Here is a 13,653-nt window from a genome sequence, read left to right on the forward strand (position 1 = left end):
CTGGCAATGTGACATCCTGCCTTTCCCTAGTAAGAGAGTTCCAGCTTCCCTTTTTTGGGGTTGATGACCAAAGACTTTCAGAAGGACAATATCTTTCTGACTTCTTGCTTTGCAGTTTTCTTGAATTCTTTATTACTTGCCTTATCTCTCTGCTCTTGTGAGTGCCATAGGTCTTTCATTTATCCAAAAGTAACCATTTGGTTATATCTTCCCTTCTGTTTTCAAGAAAAACTCTGGCACTGTGATAATCTTTATCAATATTAGGTATTAGAAGTAAGTCAGGCAGAGAAAGACAAATATCATATGATATCACTTACATGTGGAATCTAAAAAAACGGTACAAATGAACCTATTTACAAAACAGAAATAGAGTCATAGATGTAGAAACCAAACTTACAGTTACCAAGGGGGAAGGGGGGAAGGGATAAATTGGGAGATTGGGATTGACATATACATACTACTATATATAAAATAGATAACTAATAAGAACCTACTGTATAGCACAGGAAGCTCTATTCAGTACTCTGTAATGACCTATATGGGATTAGAATCTAAAAAAGAGTGGATATATGTATAACTGGTTCACTTTGCTATACAGCAGAAACTAACACAACATTTTAAGTCAACTATACCCCAATAAAAATTCATTTAAAAAAAAAAGAAACTCTGGAAAGCCAGAGGTCAATGCATGGAATGCCCATGACTACACAAGCTGCCTATTTAGTACTCAGCTCATTGTTAATTTTGTGTTTGTACTTCATATGGCATTCCTTATACTGCACATTTATTTTCCATCTGCCTACTCTTAAGGCATCTAATTGGTAAACGATAGTAGGTAGAACAATATGAAACTGCTGCTCACCAGAATCAGGAATCAGGACCTGATCAATCAAATGGATAACACCATTTTTTGTCACAATATCTTTTTTGTTCACCATTTTGACTCCATTTACTGTTACGCTGTCACCATCACATCCTATCTCAATGGTGTTTCCTTCCAGAGTCTCATATACTGCTCCTCCCATGATAGCCTCGGAACACTGGAGGGTGTTTAAAATGTGGTGCTTCAAGAGAGCTGGAGGACAAAGTACAAAGAGTAAGCTTTCAGATCAAGGAGAATAGCATTTGATCCTTAAAAGACGTGTTTCACTGTGGAACTAAGTATTCCTAAGAAATATAATATATATATAAGACCTAAGTATTGACCTAAGGTATCTTACATCAGCTACTCATGACAGAACAGCTCTACAGGCATACTTCATTTCATTGCACTTCACTATTTTGCACTTTGCAGATACTATGTTTTTTGTTTTTTTGTTTTTTTACTATGTTTTTTTGTTTTTTTACAAATTGAAGGTTTGTGGCAACCCTAAAGGCAACATCTAGAAAATAGCCAAAATAAAGATGACTTCTTGAAGGACTTCTGAAGGGATCTGTGCCTAAACTGTCTATATTTGCACCAAAATATCTCATCATAAATTGGTTAAGCCAATTTGGGGGAGGCTGAGTAAGCGAAATGTGCTAGTCACAATGTAAAATCTAGTTGAAACGAAAAAGGAGACTGGAAAGAAACCAAGTTCTATGTATCAATAGGTAATGACCAAAGAGAACCATGCACTTTTCTCAACTTAACTTTAGTGTAAATTTAGAATTAAAAGCATTGAGCAATATGTATACAGTATTAAAGTTTGATGATCTAATATTTCTTTTCAACACTTTCTAATTCTTTTTAGTGTCTGTTACTTAGTTACTTGAAAGCAGTGCAGAAGAATGTGATCTTTAGGATATGCTGATTATTTAATTACTTTAATTATTAAATTAATTATTGAATTACTTTGCCTACTCTTTCAAGGATTTTGTTTTTTAAGATTTTTATAGTCCACCTCAGAATAACAGTTTTTCTTTGCCTTTGCTTATCAAAGGTTATAATGCTGGCAGGACTTGATCTCTTTTTCATTTCCTTTCTTGGAATTCTGGGAGGCTTCTCCTAGAGAGAGACAGTTAAGTACCTTCCGAAGCCACTTTGTCTCCCATGATCCTTTCTAGAACCCCTCGTGGAAGTTTCTCAAAAGCTTCATTGGTGGGAGCAAAGAGTGTGAAGTGACCATCTCTTCCAAGGGCCTCCAATATATCAGATGTGATGGCAGCTGCCTGAAACACAAATATGCTTTTTAGAGGCCGGCACATTGCAAATCCAGAAGAAAATTACAATACACTCAGTCTGGGTGGACATGAGGGAGTTGATTATATAGAAAACTATAGAAGTTAGATATAACTCTTGTTAGATATTTAAAATACTATCTTTTGGCGCAAACAACCATGTCTTTTCAAACTTTCCTCAAACTGTATGTAAGATGGGGAATTTTGCCAATGCTTGTGTGACTGAATAATATACAGCAGTAAACATAATAATTGGTGAATTCATTCTAAATGCACTAAGCACACTACAGTCATGAAACTAATCATTCTCTATCTATCATGTCCATATAAATATTATTATTTCATATAAGGAGATGATTTCTTCTGCATAAAATGAAAACCTTTTCATTTCAAGAAATATATTGGTTACATGTCTGCCAGATTTAATAGCTTTTTATAATTATTTTAGATTCTGACAGGGAAAGAGGAGGGATTTCATTGGTCCAAGACAATCTGCTATTACTTCTTGTACTTACTCTAAAAGATGAGAGGTCATCTTCTGCTTCAATAAAGTCCTGAATTGAGGTACCAATTTGTGTAAGGACACGGTCAATGACATGCACAACACCATTTGTTGCAATCTGGTTCCCATGGATGATTCGAGCACAGTTAACAGTGACAACCTAATTATTTGAGAAAATCAGATTTTAGAAATCACAGCTATCTGTTGACCACTGAGACTGCAAGCCCCCATTTCCTATTTTTCATGATTACTGGTAAGTGTAACATGAAAGAACTGACATTCTGAATGTAAATTCTGAGGGTGAAGACTTACATATTACTATGTACAAAAAAAAAAAAAAAAAAGAAACCTGGGAAAAATTGCAACCAGTTGAGAACCCAAGTCCAGTTACACTTAACATACCTAGAAATGCAAGGCAAAAACATTTTTTTGTTTAAATTATTGCTTTTATTCCTCTATTTCTTTCATAGAGATAGTCATACACTATTTCTAATGTAGGTCAATTAGTTACATAAAGAAGTCTAATTAGTCCTAAAAAAAAGTTCTGAGACAGAAACAAACAATTATTGCATAAATATAATCAGTTCTATTTCAGTGATTTCCTAAATATTGACTCCTCAGTGACCCTTTATTTCCTGGAACTCTGACTGTTGAAAGAGCTCTATGACCCTGGTTGGACGTTTCCCACAAAGACTTTATTAAAACACACAAGAACCTAAATCAATATAGTAGCCAGAGGGTGAATAAAAGAATACTCATTCTCTGATTTTTCTCTGATAAATTCTCTGACAAATACTTATTTATTATTTTTTTCTGATTATTTGTTTTTCAAACACATCAAATACTAAAATTTCCTTTTGTAGAACATCTAAGTCTACTATAAATGAACTATTGATTTATTTTCTTCCTCACAATCACTCTTTAGTAGAAATCACTCACTGAATTAGAAATTTACATGCTCTAGATGTAGGGAAAAGTCTTGATATGGCACTTACATTATATTCACTAACTTTTTATTATTTCTGTGAGCCTTATATAAAAGGTATAGAAAAAAATTAAGGGCAATGTTATTGAGAAAGGTACTTTTTATTAATGAAACTTACCCCATTAGGATAATGGTTAATGAAGAGCCCCAAATTGTTATACATCGAAGGAACAATCATGCCGTTTTTCAAGTCCTTGGTCAACATTCTCTTATTAATCATGTGGCTATGTAAAGCATTCAATAATTCAACATTTACATTGCTCTCCAAACCTCTACGGATATCCTAGGAAAAATTGAAATGACAGAAGTTTATTTTATGATCGTTAATTATTAAAAATCTTATAATCACACTATTTCTACTCTCTTGTTATTTTCTCATTGAATTACCCAGATGGTCAAACCAAATTGACATAAATAACTTAAAATTATACTATTTCAATTGATTAAGAAATTTTGTAAGTAGAGGTACTCAGTAAAGGGTTCCAGATCTTATAGAGCACTTGGACATTTTTAGAGATAAAACAAAATTTTTAATAAATGTATTGATGAAGAGATGATCTTGCTGTAAAGGCTTAGGGAATATGAAGTTATCAGATATTTAAAGTACTTTGAGTGGAAAACAAAATAAAAATGGCATTATATTTGTGTACAACATCAGAGTTTTAATAACCGTTTTATGTTTATTCTATGACAAATTCAAGAATTCAACCATCCTGTACCTTTTTATTTATCCAGTACCACACTATATCATACTGTACTTGGTGTTATGAGAAATACAATGATAAGTAAGGTGAAGTCTCGACCTTTGAGGTACTTATTCTATAGCAACAGGCAAAAATAAACATAGTAAGATAAAGGATGGAAGGAGAAAAAAATGCTTTCCAGGTCAAATGAAGATGGCTGGCAATTCAGGTTTGGAGACAGGTCTTGCAGGGTAGGTAGACAGGGTAGGGATGGTGTGATGATCATTCTAAGTCCAGCTGCTGGCACAGGGTGAACGTTGGGAAAGCAGAAGTTGTCCAGTGTGGTTATTGTATGCCTTTACGTTTCTCAGATAATATTAAGAAATAAATTTTAGAAAAGTATATGGGACCATAACATAGAAGACTTTAATGCCCAAGTAAAGAGTAAATTAAACTGGCAATGGGGAGCCATTGAGGCTTTTGTGGGCTTGGAATATAATGATTAGCCTGGGCTTTAGGAAGGTTAATCTGGTGGTAATGCGTAGCAGAAAAAAAGACTATCATGAGGATGAAAAATGAGATATGGGTGACTAACAGTAGTTTCTAAGAACTGGAGAGAGCCAAAGTAAGGATGACTCATAATTTTCAAGTTTGAACTCTGAGATTGGTACTGCCAATTATGGAAAAAAGACAGCAGAAAAGCAGTTGTTGATGGGGAGAAAGAAAGTGGCATCTGTTTTAGATAACGTTTTGTTTAAAGATACAGATGGTGTATCCAAGGAGAAATATTAAGATAGATGTTAGAAATATTCTCCTGGGATTCAAGAAACTCAGATTCCATGGCTCTATGCATTAAAGTGAAAGCTGAAGCCATCAGAAGTACATCTAAACTGCAGAGTATACTTCCTGGAAGAGACCTTCATAATACCCATTCTTAAGGCAAGGAAGAAGAGGAGTCTGCAAAAAGAACCAGAAAGGTGGTTAGAGATGTGGTCAAAGACAACCAGAAGAGAGAAAGTTCTATAATGCAAGCAATTAACCTCACAGTTAATGCAGCAAGATAAAATCTAGAAGAATCTGCCTAAGTTTTACTAAATATTGTATGACTCTAGTAGTAATTATCAGTTCATCTTCATATCAAGTAGAAAGTAGGAATATATTTCTATACCAGTTTTACAGATTTGTATATTGTCATAATTTAGTGTGTTGTAAATCAGATTATGCACAAAAAAACCCTGAAAATTAAATGTGTTGTTTACAACCCTTCAATTTAAATATCCACACACGTTTATAAATCTGTCAGTCTCTGAACAGACATATATATTTACATATAATTAAAATAATAAGTATATGTATAATATAGCTTATTAAAATTTTTAAATTCCACTAGGCTTCTTAACTTGCCTTTCTATGAGATATGTCATTTAAAATTACCTATATTTCTTCACAACCAAAAGGGAAAGAGGAAAGGAGTAAACTAGAATAATGATAAAGTGCTTGTTCAATCCACTATTAGTTTGCCTTTGTTAGTCCATGAGCCTACCGGGGTGTTATTCCATTTATGGATGTATTAAAATGATTTTCTCCTTACCCTCAATTAACTCATCATTTTATGTATCCTCATATATGTACGACAGAAAGATATACAATTTCTATTCATTTCCAAGTCAGTAAATCAATTAAAGTATACCAATAGCAGTAAAAAAAAATTATATTCATAAAAATAATGAATTACAGAATCCAGGTTGTCCCAAGCCTCGTTACTTGGTGCGAAGTAAGTGAATGACCCCTTTCCTTCGATCTCTTCCCTCAGTTTTGAGATATCAGAATAACGCTGCGTGGTGGTGGCTCCCACAATGCCCAGGGTACCATAAACGTGGTCAATAGGCATAACTGAAATAATCAAGAGATGAATAAGTACGTAGGGAAAAATTTCAAGAATGTTATTTTACAATAATTTAACCTTTACATAAAGCCCCCCAATATATTAAATGATAATTTTAGCAATACAGTTCTATAAATCATCAATTTTATGTGAAAGTTGCCTTTTGAATGTCAAATAAGAAAGTACTATTGAAAAATATCATTCCATATATCCTTGGTGTTGAAAGAAAATGAATTTTCAATTATTATCCTTGTTTGATGTTTAGTCTATTTACATGTCAAATCTGCTATGTCAATATGGTTCAATTATAATTATTAGTAAGTATCTGACTATTTCACTGAAAACAACAAAAGTTCCTCACTTCTCACTGACAATGGCAAAGGTAATTTTTTTTTTCATGTTGGTTTAAAGCTCCTAAATAGTATAATACTGTTAGGTATAGGGGTATAATTATATAGATTTGGGTCCCTAAAAGAAATATGTAGACCTGCTTCTTTTCATCATAATTTCAGGAAGGAAATATATAAAAATATCTAATACTTCTAGAATATATCTTCTGAACTTCAGAAGAAAGATTAATATATGAATGTCAGCCTGAAGTTTAGGTGCAGCCAACTTATTTTTTATGACTGTCTTATTTAAAATTTAGTATGATTTGGATCATATCATAGGAGAAATGGTTATTACCTTTGTGAATATAGCAAGACTAGGTACACAATTAGTAAATTAAATCACAAAATCAGGATTTAAAAACACCCCAACAGGATGGGAAAAATGAGTCAAACGTAACAGTTAAATGTCACAGGGTTCCATTTAAGTCCCACACCTAAGTTAAAAAAAAAAAACAAATCCCAAAGGAAGACCTGGTTTGACAGTATTCATTTTAAAAAGATCTGTAATCAATTTTAATTAATTAAAAATTCAGCATGAGTTAATGATATGACATGGTTACCAATAACATTAACCAAAGTTCCGGAGCCCACCCACCCCAAACTGAGGTATTTGTCTTAATATTTTCTCAGCTTCCTGGACACACATAGATAGTAGACACCAGTCTTGGATCACAATCAGAAGAAAAAAAATGACTGGATTAGAGGCTTTTCATGGGTTGCTGCCAATTACAGTAAGGACTCCAAAGTCTATATCACATTCAAACTGGGGGCCATGAGCCCAGAGAAGAGAAGATTCTGTTGGGGAAGAGAGGGTAGCTGAGGAAGGGTGTGATGATTTGTGTTAACTATCTGAATGGATGTCATTTCAAAGAGGAAATAGATGAACTAATTTTTCTCTAGTTGGCAAGTTACAGGAAACTAACTTTCAATCTGAGAAACGTTATAAAATCAGAGCTGTTGAAGCAGAGAAGATGATGCCTTGCCAAGTAGTCAGTCCATGTTCCTAGACAAGTTCAAAGAAAGGGATTTTGTAGTGGGGAGTTTTGTTCTTGAAGGAAAGTTGAACTAATTTAAATTTAGAATAAGCTTCTGTTGTCCAGCATTTAGTGTATATAATGTATATTTTAATACTTTATCAATATGATAAAGTCATGATTAACACCAAGATATAGGGGATATATCTTGGATTTATCATGGTGCTAAATACACACACACACACACACACACACACACACACACAATTGGCTTCGCTATAAGCTACTTCAACTCTTTTAACTCAAACAAGACAAATTCCTCATTTAATTCAGTAATTGAAACTTTACCTGCTGGGCAGCCTTTCATTCCTTCCATCCTCATATAACCAGGGCAGCATTCATATAACACAGTCCTATACATTGGAAGAAAATTAATATTAAAATGGAAGAACTACAAAGGATACATTTTGACATAAACTTAGCAAAACATATTACTTATTGCCGTGATTTATTGAGAATTTCGAAATCCAGTTTTTTTGTTTGTTTATGACATCGAGGTATTTATATTAGCTTGATTTCTCTCTATAGCCTCATGGCATGGTGGAAAAATTCCAGGATCTTGAGCCAGAAGAATGGAGTTTGGTTCCTAGTTCCACTACTTAGTTGATGTGTGACCGTGAGCAAATCACTTAATAAATTTGAGTCTCAGTTTTCCCAACTATTTAACATGAGTGTAGTAGCTAAAATACTTATTCATGGGTAGTTGTGAATCTCAAATAAAACAATGCTTTGGAAATAGTTTTGCAAACTATAAATAGCTATAAATGTTTATTAGTAAAAGGTTATTAGGAGCTAAGAACATCAGAAAAATGTATTAACTCACTTATAGGTAGTAAAATATGAAACTATAGATGAGAATAAAATTTCTGGCATGGAATATTGGCTTATGGATAGTTAAAAGATAAGAAGATAGAGATAAGTGGGAAACTAAATTTTCAAACTGTTCTCTAATTTTAATATAATTTCAAGAATAGTTGGTATTGGAAACATATACAGACTGTAAGAGAGCCTTAGGCAAATATGGTCCCTGAAATAATTTTATTTACATGGCTACCCATAAAAATAAATGTGAATATTTGAATGCCAAGGGATTGATTAAGAATTGCTTATACTTTAGCTTTAGCATATATCATAAACAATAAGAATGAGATACATAATTTTTAGTTCGGGACTAATAATACTTTATGTAAAATAGTAAATAGAAGAAGAAATTGCTAAAGTAGCAGAAATTTCTATAACACATGCTCATATTAATGCACTATATGGTATAGAATTCCAAAACAGGCAATTGCAATTTCAGATGATACTTGAACAATACAGTTGTCTGAGTTAATGCTTTGAAAGCAACAACAACAAAAAAGTAGTTTTTCCAGGAAATTTATGCTACGCAAAACTCAAAGTTCCCATATTGTCAGTAGGACAAATAAGAGTAAAAAAAAATCATGACTGTGCATATCTCTGAAAGTGAGAAATTTATCTTCATTTTCTGAATAGTATCTAAAATCTCATGGAAATGCCAACTGAAAATGTCACTGACATTTTTTTGAAGGAGGTCTACAAAATACTATATTATTGAGCCAATGTATATTGTGGGGAATATCTTAAACCTAGGAAACTTCCTGCTTTTCATTAGACCCAGTTACTTCCCCCAGATCCCCAAAGCAGCTATTCAAACAGAAGATAAACATTTCTGTCAACTGATACATAAAGTCCTAAAGATGACTTTGGAAATTTTAGCAGCTGCAAGCAGATGGCAAATCAGGCATTCTTCCTGTCAATGTTACTGATTCCTTTGGTTGTTTGAAACTAGCAGCTAGCATTTACATTTATTCCAGAGCACAGATGTTAATGTGTTTGTGAAAATGAAGTTAAGGGAAATAAGCTAATATAATTAAACAAAGGAGACACTGTTATACTTCTGGTAAAAAGCCAGGCTTCAAAGCAGGATTTTTTTTTCTTTTTTAATGGAAAGCAAGAAAGAATCTTGGCATAAGCTTTGTACAAGCGTTGGCATCTCTAACATATTTAGATGGTTAAAGTGAGATTGTATCAGACTTCCTTAACTTCCAGGAAGTGTGTAATAAAGATTTTCCCTAAATATTTCAGAGAGCAGGTCCTTTCTTATGCAGTTAGTGTGCCTTCCAAATAGGCCTCATGGTAACCAAGAATACAAAGAACAAAGCGAGAAAAATCCAGAGCTTTGGAGTTCCCAACTGGGGCCACCTAAATCATGGCCAGGATCCTTGTAACTACTGACTTACACTGTAGTTGTGTGAATGATCCACAAGTCTAGCAGATTTATGCAAACTAATAAGAATAATGTCCAAGTCAGAAAGTAACATCGGTTAAAACTCTTGTTAAGCCAACATGTGGGAATGGGCAGCAATGTCCTGTGGGGTCCTAGTCTTGGTTACCATGGGGAGGCACAGTCCAGATAAGATTATATGCCTTGAATACATGATTCTAGTAAAATACAGAGAACCCTATGCATTTTAAATAGGCATCTGCACACACCTCCTTTTCACACCAGCATATACCCAATTTGCTTAAAATAGTTTAAATTTAAGTATGATTAATGTTATGAGTTAGAGTTACTTAGTAATTTCACATTAGTTCATTCATTTTACCTTCAGAAACTCTCCAAGTATTAAATCCGCATTTCACAGGCAAAGAAACAAGACTCCAAAATGTTACGTGATTCCACAGTTAGTATTTGTAACCAATATTATTAAGTTAAGAATATGTTTTTTAACAATCCCCCAATCCTTCCACCTATTTAGGGTAACTGAAGTTTAATGATGATGTGCTTCAGATATTCTGGTTCTCAAGTCGTCCTCCACTGAGGTTGCTGTCCAAAGTAATAAGAAGCAGGCAGGAGCCATTTCTATTTTTTCATTGACTGAGGATGACAGCTTTAATTTTTTTATCTACAATTCAGCTCCTTCATCTTAAAATGAAGAATTTGTACCACATGAGTACTTATCAACCTTTATATGTCTAGGATTATATTTCTTCTACCAATATTTATTAATTGATTAAACCAATAAGCTATCAAGTGATAAAAATGCTTTCCAACTCTAGGTTAATCAGTGAAATATATAACTAAGTTGAAAAGTAATCATCTTTTTGGCTATTGAAATAGTAATATAGTGGTGGGTTTCCATTATCACCTTTGGGGACCCCTGGGGATCTGGCAGTTTGGGATGGAATGACTGGATTAAATGAAGATATGAAACTTAAGTCCCTTCCAACTTTAAGCTTTGATGAAAACTCTGGGGTAAACTGGTGTACTTTGTATAATTTCTAAATGAATGTAGGCAAACATTAATTTTTACCTGAAAACCCTGGTATTTCAGATCAATTTGTTCTTCTGGCATTTTTTTAAATAAAATGAGGAAACTGAGGCAAAGAGGTTAATTGACTTGCCTAAGATAAAAGAGGCCAAACCAGGAGTAGAAATGACATAGTCAAACTGTCAGTGATTCTATACCAGATCACATGGCCATTGCCACAGATTCAGGAATAACATGAGTTCCACTAGTAGAGGGAGAAATTCAGGGAAAATTTCTTTATTCATATGTGATCCATTTTTTTTAAGCTCATAATTTTGGAGAGTATTTTCGAGAACATCGTGTGTATGTCCAAGGAAAGGCATTGGCACTGTGGTGTTGTCTTTGGAACTGGCACGTTAAGGAAAAAATGACACTTACGTTTTCTTTCCACAGATGGCACCTTGATACCAGTTCCTACAAGTGCTGAAGTATTTCTTTTTGGTGCCCAAAATCTGTTGAAGGGCGCAGACATTTGGGCTGGAAGATGGAAGGAAAGAAAGTTAATGTCCTAATGACAACTAGTTTTTCATATCCACATGTCAGATAGTAAAAAAAGAAAAAAAAGTTAATATGTGGATTCGATTATCAAAGATGCAATTCTAAAAAAAGATGTGATTCTAGTCAGCACAAATCTCCTTCTGATCCAATCCTACTGAATCATTGGAAAAACTAAAGTCTATGAGAGACAGAGAGAGAGAGGAAATTATACATCTCTGAGAGTAAAATGCCATTGTTTCAAAAGTTAACCTAATAGAATTAAACAACGTGTCTTATTACTTTTAATTGTAGGTAATTCACTGACCCTTTTAAACCAAACATGTGCTCATTTAGGGTTTGGGGGTGGCTTAGGGCTCTGGAACAATGACAGATCAGACAGCAAAATAGACAAGTTTTACTAAGTCCAAGGACACTGTACTCTGTAATTTTCTAGGTAAGCAATCACAGAAGTAAATGAATGCTAAGATTAACTTAAATAATATGGCTGCACAAAGGAAAATTTATTGCTTTGCCTGGAAGTAATTAGATTAAGACATCCTCTGCCAGAATTTTAAGTGTTTTTCTCCCTTAAAAAGAAGGAAGTCTTATTTGCTCTGTAAGGCAAGGGAACTTTGGAGCATTATGAACATCTCTCTGAGACATTGTGGATGTAGTGCCAAGATCCATTTCAAAAATTAATAATAAATGGTTGGTTAAGTTACTAAATTATGTCTGATAACTTAAAAAATGCTAAGTTGTAGTTGAGTTTATTCTAAGAAATAAAGTTTTTGCAAATTGTACAGAATGCAAAATTTAAAAGCATTCTTAAGTGCTTCAAAAAATTCAGGAAACTGGTTACATTACCTATTGTTTAATTTTCATAATAAATGAAATTTCCCCTAACATAATGTGAGATATTTCAAAGCTGTTTACATAATGAGAGTCTCCAACAATAGATTCTTTCATCTTGAGAACCTCATTCCAGAAATTTGGAATCAAATAAAAGCACAAATAAACTGAATCATAAAGAAATGCCCTGTTAAATGTTGTTAATTACATTAAAATCTTACAATGTTTCATAAAAAGCAATTATACACAAGTTTTTTAGACAGTAATCCTTAAAGTTTAAAACACATACATCAACCACAGGATACTCATTTTTTCCTTTTTCTTGTTACATTGTAATAAGTAGGAAAAAAAAACCCTGAGGTATAAATAAGTAACTGCATGTAGAATTGTACATACAACAAGCTAAGGGAAAAGAAGGTTTATAAAATCAAACCACTGACTTACCCCTGATCCCGGCCCCTGATACGGCTGTGAGCCAAGATCTTGTCATAATGACCATTGGCATTTGCAGGGTTAACCACAACGAGCAAGAACAGAGAGAATATGGGTAAGAGAGGAATCATCTCTAGTCTCTCCGTTGCAGTTAGTCCACGAAGAGAACTGGCAGTGGGCTTTGGAGAGCTCAGAGTTTATATACATGGCAGAGTTCTGGGAGGGAGCTCTGTATCAACCTGGGAATCTGAACTCTCTCCAGAAGGCATCAGCAACTTCAAGTTGCCAGCTAGAATCTGCTTTTTCAGCTATGTTTACTGAGCACACTGAGCCTCTTTTTCTTCTCATTATCAAAAGGATATTTATTTTATTTTTATATTATTTATTTCTCTTTATTTTTACTACCTGACTCATTTCATGTTCGTATTTCTGTTTTATTCTTTTGTGATTTAGAGGGTTTTTATGGGAAATGATTTTATTTACATTTTAAGAATGATTCTGTAATACATCCCTTTCAGAGTGCATGTCCCTGTGCTCAATGAGAGTATGATTTGATCTCATCACATCTTGTCATATTCAGTTCACATCAGAACTGAAAGATTATTTTTCACCAAATAACAAAGGTAGATGTAGGTTGGATAATCACAAGGCAGTAATGGCTGTTGATTAAAAACAAATGTTGAGTGGACATAAACATTCACAGAGTATGGGACAAGAATTTTAACTTGCTGATGAAACATGTAGGAGGAATCACATTTTCCTTGCAATGTGTAAACTGGGGGGATCCCTCCCATTTCACTTCTCTTTTCAGATATCAAGGAATAGATAGAGTTAACATAAATCTGGTTCTGGTAAGTTTCCCTAACTTTTGAAGCAAAGCAGGAAAGAAAAACATGTGTCATTTTGTTTTTTCATTACATAC

At 33.7% G+C, this 13,653-nt stretch overlaps 1 protein-coding gene across 4 annotated transcripts in view; it reads right to left on the reverse strand.

Annotated features, from left to right (window-relative positions):
* The window catches only part of POSTN (periostin), a 33,622-nt gene extending 20,712 nt beyond the window's left edge, over positions 1-12,910 (reverse strand). For all 4 annotated transcript variants that reach the window (XM_060080310.1, XM_060080308.1, XM_060080309.1 and 1 more), the window contains exons 1-8: positions 12,744-12,910; positions 11,352-11,450; positions 7,930-7,994; positions 6,066-6,223; positions 3,766-3,930; positions 2,676-2,822; positions 2,010-2,151; positions 863-1,075 (exon numbers count right to left, since the gene is read on the reverse strand). In XM_060080310.1, coding sequence (XP_059936293.1) covers positions 863-1,075; positions 2,010-2,151; positions 2,676-2,822; positions 3,766-3,930; positions 6,066-6,223; positions 7,930-7,994; positions 11,352-11,450; positions 12,744-12,862 — 1,108 coding nt within the window. In that variant the 5' untranslated portion in view covers positions 12,863-12,910. The remainder of the gene's footprint in view (positions 1-862; positions 1,076-2,009; positions 2,152-2,675; positions 2,823-3,765; positions 3,931-6,065; positions 6,224-7,929; positions 7,995-11,351; positions 11,451-12,743) is intronic.
* Between the last annotated feature and the right edge of the window lie 743 nt (positions 12,911-13,653).

Source organism: Mesoplodon densirostris, chromosome 17 (genome assembly GCF_025265405.1).
Source record: "Mesoplodon densirostris isolate mMesDen1 chromosome 17, mMesDen1 primary haplotype, whole genome shotgun sequence".
Taxonomy (NCBI): domain Eukaryota; kingdom Metazoa; phylum Chordata; class Mammalia; order Artiodactyla; family Ziphiidae; genus Mesoplodon; species Mesoplodon densirostris.